At 55.0% G+C, this 15,291-nt stretch overlaps 1 protein-coding gene across 1 annotated transcript in view; it reads right to left on the bottom strand.

Annotated features, from left to right (window-relative positions):
• Positions 1 to 14,212, bottom strand: part of EPPK1 (epiplakin 1) — a 35,148-nt gene extending 20,936 nt beyond the window's left edge. Inside the window, exon 1 of the mRNA XM_087703532.1 lies at positions 180 to 14,212. Within this exon, the coding sequence (XP_087559658.1) occupies positions 180 to 14,167 (13,988 nt within the window). The 5' untranslated portion in view covers positions 14,168 to 14,212. The remainder of the gene's footprint in view (positions 1 to 179) is intronic.
• Between the last annotated feature and the right edge of the window lie 1,079 nt (positions 14,213 to 15,291).

The raw sequence follows: 15,291 nt of genomic DNA, 5'->3' as shown, positions 1-15,291 counted from the left end.
CATTCCCTGGGAACCCCGGGGAGAAATCCCACCGCCCGCCCAAGCCGGATGCAGCAGCAAAGGAGTGAGAGGCCAAAGGGATGGCAGCCAGAGAGGCTGCACTTGGTGGGGGTGGCCGGAGGCTCCTGGGTGGATGAGAGAGAAAAGAATCAGCTCCAGCAAGATGGCCTGTTGCTTACAGGTCTCCCCCTTGGTCCTGCCTCTCTTTTCGACGCACAGCCCTTTTCTTGGTTTCTGGCTTCTCCTGCTGGCGTTCCGCCTCTTCCAGCAGGCCAGTGATTGTGCTTATCAAGTCCTCGACGAGTAAAGTCCCCGCCCTGTATAGTTCAAGGAGCTCCTGCCTTTTATCCTGAGGGACGTATCTAGAAAAGAGGAGATCCAGAACACACATGCGTTGCCCCTTATATTCTCCCACCGTCACAGGGACCAGAGTGGCCCTCAACGTCTTCTTCAACTGCAGCTGCTGAGCCTGGGACGCACTGTCAGCTGCTGCTGTGGAATCGGGGCTGCCGCTTGTTGACCAGCCTCTGCTCGGCCACTCTTCCCCCCCCTCGTCTGGGTGGATGGTGCCGATCACCGCCGATTCCATCTGATCAAGGGTGAGATCGCCCAATTGATAGAGCTGCAGCAGCTCCTTCCTTTTCTCGTGGGAAATGTACTGAGAATGCAGCAGATCCCACAATGAGGCTTCTTTTCCATGGAACTCAGCAACTGGGAAATTTAACAATCGAGACTTTAAATCACTCTGTGAGTGAAATGTGCTTTCTACCAAAGGCTCCTCAGAGGCTTGGGGAAAGGAAATGTTTCCGAGTGAAGGCTCGCAAAAGACAGAAGCCCCATCGCTTGAGGTCCCCATTTGTGTAACCGCAGTAGACATCACCCTGCCATCTGCAGGGACACTACCTGCCAATTCTCGAGATTTGAGGTGACTCATTTCCTGACTGGTCTTAGACACACACCTGAAAAAGAAAGGATCCCAGGTGGATGTTCTCTGGTCCTGGATATTACGGATAATGTCATTGATGTCCTCCAACTCCAATGTGTACTGAAAAAGGTCATACTGTGAAGGATGCTGATTTCCTGATTTCATTTCCTCTGTCTTATTGACGATGGCGGTGACCACGGTCTCCATCTGGTCAATGGTGAGGATGCCCGATCGGTACAGTTGTAGAAGCTCCTTCCTTTTCTCCACAGGGATGTACTTGGAATGAAGTACCTCCCACACTGACACTTTACGCCCGTGAAACGCCGCAGCCGTGACCTCCACCTTTTGGGACTTCAGAGCCTCCTCTTTCCGCAGGTCAGCAGGATCCTCTTCCCCCCCTTCTCCGGTGTCTTCGGCCTCGGCACTTGAGCTGGATGTGTGGAAGTCTGTGGGAAGATGACGTTCGCTGCTTGTGGCTCTGAGAAGGCGGTCGGTGAGAATCTTTGTGAGCTCCTCAAGGGGGAGGCTGCCCCTCCTGTATCTGCTCAGAAGCTCTTCCCGTTCGTGCTCTGTGAAGCGCTCGGAGAACAGGATGTCCCAAGCGGAGAACTGTTGGTCAGGGGAAGGTGTGGGGAGGAGCTGAGCGCGCAGGGCGCTTTCCCAGTTTGCCAGGTCTAAGGAGGAATCCCTGAGAGCCCGGGGATCTGCGGCCGCCTCTTGATCTGGACTCCTCACCTTCACATCGAGCTTCCTGCCAGTGGCTTCCTTTTTGGCAACCAAGGCGTGGAGGACGATGCTGAGCCGCTCCGTTGACAGCAGCCCACTTTTGTACAAGTCCAGTAACTCTGTCCTCTTCTCCTCGGAAATGTTGTTTGAGAAGAGCAGGTCCCACAGAGTGACCCTCTGCCCTTGGCAGTTGCCTGCAGGCATATCCACGGTCGTTGACTCGAGGGTCTTCATCCAGGGCTCTCCAAGTGGTGGTTGATCCGTGGCATCATCTGCTGTCATGGTTGGTTGGTTGGGAGCTTCTTTGTGACCGATGGGCCTGGCACTCTTTTCCTCTGCCTCGGTGATTATGGCGATGAGGACTTGGGTGAGGCGCTCAAGTGTCATGGTGCCTGCTTTGTGCTGCCTCAGCAAGTCCTGCCTCTTGGACGGAAGGATGTATCTGGAGAAGAGGAGGTCCCATACAGAAACCACTTGGTCCCGGAACAGCCCCACGCCGATCTGGGTCTTGGCCGCCTGCAAAGCCTTCCGGGTGTTCTCGTTGAGGGAAGAGGAGAAGCAGCCCTTGTCCATGACGTGGAGCAGCAGCAAACCAGTTTCTGGGTCGGGCAGGCACCGCTGCAGAAGCTTCAGGTAAGTGAGGTTTTCGTGTGTGTTTGGGTCAAAGAAACCCTTGGTGTCGTCGGTGGGATCAGAGAGGATCCGGTTCATTTCCTCATCAAAGTAGCCCCGCTTGTACGCTACTTCCACGGGGAGGCGGTGACTGTGCACAGGATCAATGATGCCCCCCGTGGCAATCTGGGCTTCCAGCAGGCGGATCCCATGCTCTTTGACTATGAGACCTTTCTTCATGGCCTGGAAGAGGGAGAGCTTGTTTCCCGTATAGGGGTCCTTATATCCAGTCACAGCCCTCTCTGCAGAGCGAAGCTTCTCCTGCAGCTCGGCCCCCACCAGTTCAACAGAGACAGCGTCATCGACGGAGAGTTTCTGATTCCCCAGGGGGTCGGTGATGAAGCCCGTGGCGGCCTGTGCCTCCAGCAACACCAGGGCCGTGCCTGGCCTCAGAATGCCTTTCCACATGGCCTGGTAGATGGTCATCTTCTCTGACTTGGAAGGGTCTGCCCTGGATGGCACCAGCACTCCAGCCATGCAGCTGTTGCCTTCCAGGTACCTCTTCACTGAATCCATCTCGCTGACCTCTTCCACCGTCTTGGTGCCTTGCGCGAACTCGGAGAGCGTGGCTTGGTTGATGATGCGGGATGCAAACAGTTCTGAGGCCGACACCTGCTTCCTCAGCCCCGAGAACCTCGGCTGGTTTCCCTTGTCTTCCATCTCTTCCAGCAGGTTGGTGAGAATTTGGACCAGCTCTCCTGGGGCCACAGACCTCTCTTGGTACTTCTGCAGCAGCTCCTGGCGCTTGGCCACAGTCACGTACTTGGAGAAGAGGAGCTCCCACGCGGATCGCCTGGAGCCTTGAAACTCACCCACCGGCACGTCTATGGTCACCTGTCGCAAGGTGCGTTCCAGTTCGTTGTGCTGGGAGGGAAGTGTGGCTTCCTCTCCTGGGGAAAAAGCCCTGTCTTTGGCGTGAAGCGAGACCAGGGTGCTGATCATTTCCTGAATGGTCAAGGATCCTAATCGGTATTTCATCAGCAGCTCCTCTCTTTGGCTTTCTGGAACGCTTTGGGAGAAGAGGAGTTCCCAGACGGAGATCCTCTGTCCTTGGAACTCGCCAACCTGCAGGGTCACGGTCTGGTTACGCAAGAGACCCTCCCAGGAGCCAGGAGACACGGGAGCGTGGGACGGTTCTCTCTTTTTCATGTCCTCTGTCTTATTGACGATGGCGGTGACCACGGTCTCCATCTGGTCAATGGTGAGGATGCCCGATCGGTACAGTTGTAGAAGCTCCTTCCTTTTCTCCACAGGGATGTACTTGGAATGAAGTACCTCCCACACCGACACTTTACGCCCGTGAAACGCCGCAGCCGTGACCTCCACCTTTTGGGACTTCAGAGCCTCCTCTTTCCGCAGGTCAGCAGGATCCTCTTCCCCCCCTTCTCCGGTGTCTTCGGCCTCGGCACTTGAGCTGGATGTGTGGAAGTCTGTGGGAAGATGACGTTCGCTGCTTGTGGCTCTGAGAAGGCGGTCGGTGAGAATCTTTGTGAGCTCCTCAAGGGGGAGGCTGCCCCTCCTGTATCTGCTCAGAAGCTCTTCCCGTTCGTGCTCTGTGAAGCGCTCGGAGAACAGGATGTCCCAAGCGGAGAACTCTTGGTCAGGGGAAGGTGTGGGGAGGAGCTGAGCACGCAGGGCGCTTTCCCAGTTTGCCAGGTCTAAGGAGGAACCCCTGAGAGCCCGGGGATCTGCGGCCGCCTCTTGATCTGGACTCCTCACCTTCACATCGAGCTTCCTGCCAGTGGCTTCCTTTTTGGCAACCAAGGCGTGGAGGACGATGCTGAGCCGCTCCGTTGACAGCAGCCCACTTTTGTACAAGTCCAGTAACTCTGTCCTCTTCTCCTCGGAAATGTTGTTTGAGAAGAGCAGGTCCCACAGAGTGACCCTCTGCCCTTGGCAGTTGCCTGCAGGCATATCCACGGTCGTTGACTCGAGGGTCTTCATCCAGGGCTCTCCAAGTGGTGGTTGATCCGTGGCATCATCTGCTGTCATGGTTGGTTGGTTGGGAGCTTCTTTGTGACCGATGGGCCTGGCACTCTTTTCCTCTGCCTCGGTGATTATGGCGATGAGGACTTGGGTGAGGCGCTCAAGTGTCATGGTGCCTGCTTTGTGCTGCCTCAGCAAGTCCTGCCTCTTGGACGGAAGGATGTATCTGGAGAAGAGGAGGTCCCATACAGAAACCACTTGGTCCCGGAACAGCCCCACGCCGATCTGGGTCTTGGCCGCCTGCAAAGCCTTCCGGGTGTTCTCGTTGAGGGAAGAGGAGAAGCAGCCCTTGTCCATGACGTGGAGCAGCAGCAAACCAGTTTCTGGGTCGGGCAGGCACCGCTGCAGAAGCTTCAGGTAAGTGAGGTTTTCGTGTGTGTTTGGGTCAAAGAAACCCTTGGTGTCGTCGGTGGGATCAGAGAGGATCCGGTTCATTTCCTCATCAAAGTAGCCCCGCTTGTACGCTACTTCCACGGGGAGGCGGTGACTGTGCACAGGATCAATGATGCCCCCCGTGGCAATCTGGGCTTCCAGCAGGCGGATCCCATGCTCTTTGACTATGAGACCTTTCTTCATGGCCTGGAAGAGGGAGAGCTTGTTTCCCGTATAGGGGTCCTTATATCCAGTCACAGCCCTCTCTGCAGAGCGAAGCTTCTCCTGCAGCTCGGCCCCCACCAGTTCAACAGAGACAGCGTCATCGACGGAGAGTTTCTGATTCCCCAGGGGGTCGGTGATGAAGCCCGTGGCGGCCTGTGCCTCCAGCAACACCAGGGCCGTGCCTGGCCTCAGAATGCCTTTCCACATGGCCTGGTAGATGGTCATCTTCTCTGACTTGGAAGGGTCTGCCCTGGATGGCACCAGCACTCCAGCCATGCAGCTGTTGCCTTCCAGGTACCTCTTCACTGAATCCATCTCGCTGACCTCTTCCACCGTCTTGGTGCCTTGCGCGAACTCGGAGAGCGTGGCTTGGTTGATGATGCGGGATGCAAACAGTTCTGAGGCCGACACCTGCTTCCTCAGCCCCGAGAACCTCGGCTGGTTTCCCTTGTCTTCCATCTCTTCCAGCAGGTTGGTGAGAATTTGGACCAGCTCTCCTGGGGCCACAGACCTCTCTTGGTACTTCTGCAGCAGCTCCTGGCGCTTGGCCACAGTCACGTACTTGGAGAAGAGGAGCTCCCACGCGGATCGCCTGGAGCCTTGAAACTCACCCACCGGCACGTCTATGGTCACCTGTCGCAAGGTGCGTTCCAGTTCGTTGTGCTGGGAGGGAAGTGTGGCTTCCTCTCCTGGGGAAAAAGCCCTGTCCTTGGCGTGAAGCGAGATCAGGGTGCTGATCATTTCCTGAATGGTCAAGGATCCCAATCGGTATTTCATCAGCAGCTCCTCTCTTTGGCTTTCTGGAATGCTTTGGGAGAAGAGGAGTTCCCAGACGGAGATCCTCTGTCCTTGGAACTCGCCAACCTGCAGGGTCACGGTCTGGTTACGCAAGAGACCCTCCCAGGAGCCAGGAGACACGGGAGCGTGGGACGGTTCTCTCTTTTTCATGTCCTCTGTCTTATTGACGATGGCGGTGACCACGGTCTCCATCTGGTCAATGGTGAGGATGCCCGATCGGTACAGTTGTAGAAGCTCCTTCCTTTTCTCCACAGGGATGTACTTGGAATGAAGTACCTCCCACACCGACACTTTACGCCCGTGAAACGCCGCAGCCGTGACCTCCACCTTTTGGGACTTCAGAGCCTCCTCTTTCCGCAGGTCAGCAGGATCCTCTTCCCCCCCTTCTCCGGTGTCTTCGGCCTCGGCACTTGAGCTGGATGTGTGGAAGTCTGTGGGAAGATGACGTTCGCTGCTTGTGGCTCTGAGAAGGCGGTCGGTGAGAATCTTTGTGAGCTCCTCAAGGGGGAGGCTGCCCCTCCTGTATCTGCTCAGAAGCTCTTCCCGTTCGTGCTCTGTGAAGCGCTCGGAGAACAGGATGTCCCAAGCGGAGAACTGTTGGTCAGGGGAAGGTGTGGGGAGGAGCTGAGCGCGCAGGGCGCTTTCCCAGTTTGCCAGGTCTAAGGAGGAATCCCTGAGAGCCCGGGGATCTGCGGCCGCCTCTTGATCTGGACTCCTCACCTTCACATCGAGCTTCCTGCCAGTGGCTTCCTTTTTGGCAACCAAGGCGTGGAGGACGATGCTGAGCCGCTCCGTTGACAGCAGCCCACTTTTGTACAAGTCCAGTAACTCTGTCCTCTTCTCCTCGGAAATGTTGTTTGAGAAGAGCAGGTCCCACAGAGTGACCCTCTGCCCTTGGCAGTTGCCTGCAGGCATATCCACGGTCGTTGACTCGAGGGTCTTCATCCAGGGCTCTCCAAGTGGTGGTTGATCCGTGGCATCATCTGCTGTCATGGTTGGTTGGTTGGGAGCTTCTTTGTGACCGATGGGCCTGGCACTCTTTTCCTCTGCCTCGGTGATTATGGCGATGAGGACTTGGGTGAGGCGCTCAAGTGTCATGGTGCCTGCTTTGTGCTGCCTCAGCAAGTCCTGCCTCTTGGACGGAAGGATGTATCTGGAGAAGAGGAGGTCCCATACAGAAACCACTTGGTCCCGGAACAGCCCCACGCCGATCTGGGTCTTGGCCGCCTGCAAAGCCTTCCGGGTGTTCTCGTTGAGGGAAGAGGAGAAGCAGCCCTTGTCCATGACGTGGAGCAGCAGCAAACCAGTTTCTGGGTCGGGCAGGCACCGCTGCAGAAGCTTCAGGTAAGTGAGGTTTTCGTGTGTGTTTGGGTCAAAGAAGCCCTTGGTGTCGTCGGTGGGATCAGAGAGGATCCGGTTCATTTCCTCATCAAAGTAGCCCCGCTTGTACGCTACTTCCACGGGGAGGCGGTGACTGTGCACAGGATCAATGATGCCCCCCGTGGCAATCTGGGCTTCCAGCAGGCGGATCCCGTGCTCTTTTAAGATTAATTCCTTTTTCATTGCTTGGAAGAGTGAAATAGTTTTTCCTGTGTTTGGATCCTTGTAACCTGTTACGGCTCTCTCTGCACTAAGTAACTTTTTCTGTATTTCTTCTCCTACCAGCCCAGCTTCAACTGCCTGATCTACAGAAAGTCTCTCATTGCTTAATGGGTTAATGATGAAGCCCGTGGCGGCCTGTGCCTCCAGCAACACCAGGGCCGTGCCTGGCCTCAGAATGCCTTTCCGCACGGCCTGGTAGATGGTCATCTTCTCTGACTTGGAAGGGTCTGCCCTGGATGGCACCAGCACTCCAGCCATGCAGCTGTTGCCTTCCAGGTACCTCTTCACTGAATCCATCTGGGCGACATCCTGCGCTCTCTCTTTTCCTGCTTCCAAATTGTTCAACGTTTCTTCATCAATGATCTCTGCCTTTTGTAGTTCGGAAGCTGTGACTTGCCGCCGTAGTCCTTGGAACCATATGTCTTTTCTGTGGTCTTCTCTTTCCTCTATTATCTTCAGTATTTGCCCTGCGATAGACTTCAGAATTTCAACACCCCCCTCTTTATATTTTTTAATCATTTCTTTCTGCTTTTCTTTTGTAATGTAGTCAGAAGAAAGGAGTTCCCAAAGGGAAATGGCATGTCCTTTGTATTTCCCAAGGCCTACGTTTATTTTGCAAGATGAGAGGACACGCTTCGTTTTTTCATCCACAAATATATACTCTCTCTTCTCCAATAACGGCAGCAGGTATGCCCCTGTCTTTGCATCTTTGGTGCACCTGAGCAGGAGCTGAGCGTAGGTAATCCTTTCCTGGGTGTTGGGATCTACAAATCCTTTGGGAACAAGCCCCTCGTCAGAAAGCAGGATGCAGGTTTCTTCATCCAAGTAGCCCCGCCTGCAAGCCACCTCCACAGGGAGGCGGTGACTGTGCATGGGGTCAATGATGCCCCCCGTGGCCATCTGCGCCTCCAGCAGCCGGAGGGCATAGGCCTTCTCTACCAGTTTACTTTGCATGGCTTGGAAAAGGGAGACCTTGTCTCCTGTGGAGGGGTCGGTGTGTCCAGTAACGGCTTTCTCAGCAAGGAGGAGCGCCTTGTGGAACTCTTCCCCAACCAGCCCAAGAGAGACGGCCTGGTCAACTGAGAGGGACTTCTTCCCCAGCGGGTCAGTCAGGAGCCCTGTGGCAGCTTGCACTTCTAGTAACGGCAGAGCGAGTTCTGGGGAGAGAAAGCCTCTCTTCATGGCCTCATAGGCAAGCAGCTTCTCCCCGGCTACCAAGACACCTGCAATGCAGCCTGTCCCCTCCAGGTAGCGCTTCACGGTGTCCCTCTGGGCAAGCTGCTGCAGCGGAAGGGTCTTCTGGTGCAGCCGGTCCACAGTCGCCTTGTCAAGGATTTCTGCATTGAAGAGCTCTGCAGCAGAGACCTCTTGCCCCCGCAGCCCCTTCAGCTTCAGCTCCTGGGTTGCCCGCTCCGTTTCCTCCACGATGGCGGCAATGGTTCTGCAGAGCTGCGGCAAACTGAGCTTCTCACCCTTGTACTGCCTGACCAGATCTTTCCTCTTCTGTTCATGGATATATGGGGAACAGAGGAGGCTCCACAGAGAGACCGCTTGGCCTTTATACCGACCGACCTGTACATGCATCGTCTGCATTCTCAAAAATCCTTTTGTTGCTTCGTCAATGTAGAAGTAGGCTTCCCCTCTTCTGACAATCTGCAGCAGGTACAGCCCAGTTTCTGAATCTTGGATGCAGCGTTCGAGAAGCTGAAGGTAAGTGAGGTTCTCGTGAGTATTGGGGTCAAAGAATCCTTTGGTATCATCCGTGGGGTCCAAAAGGATGCGGTTCAGGTCTTCATCAAAGTAGCCTCGCTTATATGCAACCTCCACGGGGATGCGGTGGCTGTGCACGGGGTCGATGATGCCCCCCGTAGCAATCTGCGCCTCCAGCAGGCGGATGCCATGGCTCCTCACAATCAGCTCCTGATTCATGGCCTCGAAGAGGGAGATCTGCCCGTTGGTGTAAGGATCCGTGTATCCAGTGACGGCTTTTTCTGCACTCAGCAGCTTCCCATGAATTTCTTTTCCAATCAGCCCTGCTGTCATGGCTTCGTCCACAGAGAGCTTCTTGTTTTCCACAGGGTCAATGAGGTACCCTGTGGCTGCCTGGGCCTCCAGTAGGACCAGAGCTGCCCCTGGTCTCAGCAGACCTCGCCTCATGGCTTGATAGAGGCTCATTTTTTCATGATCCGGTTCTATGAGGACCCCTGCAATGAAGTTGCACCCCTCCAGGAAGCACTTGACGGAATCCATCTCGCTGACTTCCTGGACAGTTGTCTTCCCCTGCCTGAGTTCGTCCAGGGTCGTCATGTCTATCAGCTGGGACTGGAAGAGGTCGTTGGCTGACACCTTCTTCCTCAGGCCTTTGAAGGTGAACCTCTTGCCTTGTTGCTCTGTCTCTTCGATGACATTCTTGATGGATGATGCCATTTCCTGAAGAAGCTCCTCGTGTGCACCTTTGTATCTCAGCACCAGCTCCCTCCGCTTGGTATCCGGGATGTACTCTGAGTGAAGCAAGTCCCAGAGAGAAACCTCTTGCCCCTTAAACCTCCCAGTGCTGACCGAGACAAGGAAAGAGTTTAGCACTTCCACGGCTTGCTGGTCTCCATAAAAAGCTGCCTCTTCAGACAGTGGGAGAAGCCAGAGCCCCGACTCAGGATCCTGGATGCACCTGTCCTTCAGGCGCTGGTAGGTCAGGCTCTCCTGGGTATTCGGGTCAAAGAAAACCTGGATCTCCTTGCTGTCCTGAGAAAGAGCCATCTGCATTTCTTCGTCAATCAAGCCGTGCTTGAAGGCCACTTGGAGGGGCAGGTGGTGGCAGTGAACAGGGTCAATGATTCCTCCGGTGGCCAGCTGAGCCTGAAGCATGGGGATGCCCACGCCGGCAGGGAGGAGCTCCTTCCTAATAGCCTGGCACACCGAGATTGGTTTCCCCGAGTAGGGGTCAGGGAAGCCAGTCACTGCCCTCTCGGCTTGCAGCAACTCTTCCATCAGCTCTTCTCCCACAACGCCACTTTTGATGGCATCCTCAACGGCGGCAAACCTCCGATTAGACACCGGGTCCACGATGGAGCCAGTGGCTGCCTGGGTGCTGAGCAGCTGTGCCGCCATCCGTGGCAGGAGAAGCCTTTCCCGCATAGCTTGGTAAATGCCCATTTTTTCTTTGGAGGACTGAAGGAAAACTCCAGCAATGCTTCCTGTGCCCTGCAAGTACGGCTTGACGCTTTCCATCTCGGACACTTCTCGGGGAGACCTCTTGCCTTGGGCCAGCTCAGCAAACACCTTTTCTGAAATGATGCCTGCATCTACGAGCCAGACGGCTGGCACCGCTCCTCTCAGGCCTTGTAGAGTGGCCTGCGTCTTAGCTTTCATGTCTATGTCGTTAATACGCTCCTGGACCAGGCTGACCAGCTGGCGGAGGGAAACTGCTCCAGAGCTGTACTTCTCCAAAAAGTCCGACTTCTGCTCCTCAGTGAAGTAACCGGAACTCAGGAGGTCCCAGAGAGATACCCCCTTGTCCTCCACGAGGGTCTCCTGAAGGCGCTGCTGGGTCTGCTCTTCGGTGGAGCCAGCAGACGTTGTTTGTGCCAGAGGCAAGAGGCGAATGCCTGAATGGGCCTCCTCCAGACACTGGCCCATCAACTGGCTGTAGCCGACCCTTTCTCTCCTGTCCAGCATGCTGAAAGCCTTGGAGTTGCTGTCCGGGTTGGAAAGGGTTTTCCTAAACTCCTCATCCAGGTGGCCATTTCTCTGGGCAAATTCTATGGGGACGTAGTGGCCGCTGTGTGGATCAATGACCCCCCCAGTAGCCAGCTGGGCCTCCATCAGCTGCCTGGCTTTCCTGTCTGCCAAAAGGCCTTTCTTCATTGCTTGGAAGAGGGAGACGACCTTGCCGGTGAAGGGGTCCCTGTAGCCTGTGACGGCTTCTTCCGCCTGTTGCAAGGCCTCATAAAGCTCAGGGCCAACCAGGCCTTTCTTCACTGCATCATCCAGGGAAAGTTTCTGGCTGCTCACAGGATCCACCAGGAATCCAGTGGCTGCTTGGGCCTCCAGCAAGGGCAGGGCTACTCCGGGCACCACCATGTTCCTTCTCATAGCTTCGTAGAGGCTCAGCCTCTCATTGGAAGGCTGCAGCAGAATTCCCCCTATGCTTCCCGTGCCATAGAGGTACCTCCGGACCGAATCAAGGCGCAGCACGTCCTCTGGGCTCACCGCTCCATCTAGGATCTGCTCCAAGAGGGCCCGGTCAATGATGCCTCTCTCCAGCAGGTGGTAAGCACTGACTTTCCCTCGGATTGCTGGGAACCGGATGCAAGCCCATTTCTTCATTTCCTCTTCCAAAGTCAGGCAGATCTGCTCCAGGGTGAGCTTCTTGAGGCGGTAGTGGTTGAAGATTTCCTTTCTCTTTCCCTCACTGAAGTACTCCGAGTTCAGCAGATCCCACAAGGAGACTCTTTGTCCTTGGAAGCGCCCGTGTTTGACAAAGAGCCAGGAGCTCCTGAAAGCCTGCTTGGTGGCATCGTCCAGGGGTTGGGGCTTCTTGCTGTTGAGTGGCAGGAGGCAGAGGCCTGTGGTGGGTTCCACAAGGCACTTCTCCTTTAACTGCAGGTAAGTTAGGTTCTCCTGCGTGTTTGGATCAAAGAAGCCTTTGGTGTCATCACTGGGATCGGAGAGGATCAGGCTCATTTTCTTCTCAAAATAGCCCCGTTTGTAAGCCACTTCCACAGGGAGGCGGTGGCTGTTGACAGGATCGATGATGCCACCGGTGGCAATCTGGGCCTCCAGAAGGCGGATGGCATGTTTGGTGATGATGAGCTCTTTTTTCATTGCCTGGAAAAGGGAGATCTTGTTCCCAGTATAAGGATCCTTATAGCCAGTCACTGCTTTCTCAGCCGCCAGCAACTTGCTATACACATCTGGACCTATGAGGTTGCCACGCAAGGCCTCTTCCACAGAATATCTCTGATTGGCCACGGGGTCAATGATGTGTCCCGTGGCCGCTTGAGCCTCCAGAAGGATGAGTGCCGTTCCCGGGCGGAGGAAGCCCTTCCTCTTGGCTTCGTAGATGCTCAGTCTCTCCTGGGAGTCAGGCAGGAGCAACCCACCAATGCTGCCAGTCCCTTCCAAGTACTTCCTCACCGTGGCCATGTTAGTCACCTCCTTGACCAGGGTCTCTCCCTGCGTTAACTTCTCAAATAAGTCTCTGTTGATGATTTCAGAGCTCAGGAGCTGAGCAGGGGTCACCTTTTCCCTCAGGCCTTCAAAGGTGACTCGGGAATCGGCAACGGTTTGCTCCACCATGAGGCGGATTTTGTCAGCCAGCTGCTGAGCAGAGAGGGACCCGGAGGAGAATCGCTGTGTCAGAGTTCTCCTCTGCTCTCCTGTCAGGTATTCCGAGAAGAGGAGCTTCCAGAGGGATACGGGCCTTCTCTTGAACCTCCCGGAAGCCACGGACACCGTGGTGTTTTTCAGGGCCAGCTTCGTATTGTGGTCAATGAAGGTCTGGCTCCTCTTGTGATCTCCAGGAACGGGCAAGAGGCAGAGCCCGGTATCCGGATCAGAGACGCCCCGCAAGAGCAGCTCCCCATAGGACACTTTTTCCTTTGAGTTGGGCTCAAAGAATCTGCGGGCCTCGTTCGTAGGTTTGCACAGCAGCTTGTACGTCTCTTCATCCAAATGGCCCCTCTGCAGGGCCGTCTTTGTAGGAAGCCGGTGATGGGCATGTGGGTCAATGATGCCTCCAGTGGCCAGCTGGACATCCAGCAGGAAAAGGCCTTGGTTTCTGGGCACCAGGTGTTTCTGCATGGCTTGAAACAAAGAGATGGTCTCCCCTGTGTAGGGATCTTTGTATCCCGTGACAGCTCTCTCGGCTACAGTCAATTTCCCAAAGAGCTCTGGCCCAACAACTCCTGCCCGGACGGCCTCGGCCACCGTTAATTTTGCATTCTTTACAGGGTCAATTAAATAGCCCGAGGCCACCTGAGCCTGCATGAGAATTTCAGCCACGCCAGGAGGAAGGAGGTGCTCCACTAAGGCCTGGTAAAGACTCTTGCGTTCATTCGTTGGAAGGACGGCTACTCCAGCGATGCTGGCAATCTCCGACGTGGACTGCTGCACCACGTCCATCTCTGCCACTTCCTGCACAGTCACCTCCCCCTTCTGGAGGGCTTCAAAGGTGGCGGAGTCCATGACTCCAGAATCCAGCAGCTCCTGGCTAGTCACGGCCCCTCTCAGTCCAGGGAAAGAGATCTTGAGAGGCAGCAAGAGCAGGCCTTTGGCTGGGTCTGCAACACACCTCCTCATCAGTTCTGCGTAGGGGACCCTCTGGTCGGTATTAGGGTCCCTGAAGCCCTGGGCCTCCTCGTTGCCCGGGTCAGAGAGGGAGCCACCCAAGGCCTCGTCCAAGTAGCCCCGTGCATAGGCCTCTTGCAGAGAGATGCGATGGCCAGAGACAGGCTCAAGGACCCCTCCGGTGGCTATCTGGGCTTCCAGGAGATGCAGGCCCAGCTTTCTTCCGATCAGCTCTTTCTGGATGGCTTGGTAGAGGGAGATCTTCTCCTCTGTGTAGGGGTCAGGGAAACCCGTCACTGCCCGCTCTGCGCACAGCAACTTCTCCTTCATTTCCAGCCCCGCCAATCCCACTGCCAGGGCCTCCGCCACAGGGAGGAGCCGCTCGCCCTCCAGGTCAACGATGCCACCTGTGGCTGCCTGGGCTTCCAGGAGGGCCAGGGCAACATCCGGTTGGATCAGGTGGTCCTGGAGAGCTTGTGCCAGGCTCATGGTCTTGCCAGAAGCTTCCACAAAGACTCCTGAGATGCTTCTGATGTTGGTGGTCTTTGAACCTGTTGGCTGTGGGGCTTCCATTATTGCTGCTGCTGCTGCTGCTGCTGCGCCTGCTATGATGGTCAGGGAGGTCCTGCAGAGAGAAAAGGAAAACAAGGTTTTAGAGCTGTGGGAGCAGGTGGAAGCAAAGAAGGGAACGGAAGCTGATTGGGACAGTCTTGGTTTTCATGGTGCTTTATCTAAACTGATGCATTTCTTCTTCTTAAGACATTGAGAATATTAACAGTAGAAAGCCAGGAAAGTAACTTGAGGTTTGCTGATTATGAATATTCACGCTTACACTATCTATTAGCTATGCAGATGTATGACTCGGATTTTCTCCTCCTTTCCTGTATGAATGTGAGGACAATCCTTCAGCTTGCAGGAGCCTCTCTCATTACTTTCTGGAGGGAATTCCTTCAGTCCCGCGGTTAATAAATTAACACTGGGGTGAGCCTTGATTATTCTCCTGATACGTCAGTTGCGCCCCTTCCTGGATCAGGATGCTCTGTGCACAGTCACTTGTGCCCTCGTCCTTTCTCGCCTGGACTACTGCAACGCTCTCTACATTGGGCTGCCCTTGAAGAGCACCCGGAGGCTTCAACTGGTCCAGAATGCGGCTGCGCGGGTTGTCATGGGGGCACCCAGGTGCTCCCATGTTGCCCCCCTTTTAGGCGGCCTGCACTGATTGCCGGTTGTCTTCCGGGTGCGATTCAAGGTACTAATTATGACCTTTAAAGCGCTCCATGGCTTAGGCCCAGGGTACCTGCGAGACCACCTACTGCCACCGGTAGCCTCCCACCGTCCAGTGCGATCCCACAGGGTTGGCCTCCTCAGGGTGCCGTCAGCCAGACAGTGTCGGCTAGCGCAGTGTTTTTCAATCTTTTTTGTGCAAAGGCACACTTTTTTCATGAAAAAAATCACGAGGCACACCACCATTAGAAAATGTTTAAAAAATGATACATAAACAAATAGACTTTAAACCAGAGGTCTTTTTATTGGGAATTTTACCAGAAACCTACAACAAAGACTTAAAATATTTGATTGTAAATGTTGTAACAGCAGCCAGAATTGTATTTGCAAAAAACTGGAAAAATGAAACAATACCAAAAGAGGAAGAAATCATTCGAAAAATAATGGACTGTGCCGAAATGAGTAAATTGACA

Source organism: Thamnophis sirtalis, unplaced genomic scaffold, assembly GCF_051295495.1.
Source record: "Thamnophis sirtalis isolate CommonGarterSnake01/CBP01778 unplaced genomic scaffold, rThaSir2_p1.2 scaffold_2, whole genome shotgun sequence".
Taxonomy (NCBI): domain Eukaryota; kingdom Metazoa; phylum Chordata; class Lepidosauria; order Squamata; family Natricidae; genus Thamnophis; species Thamnophis sirtalis.
Note: the sequence above shows the minus strand (reverse complement) of the source record. Positions and strands in the feature narration are given on the sequence as shown.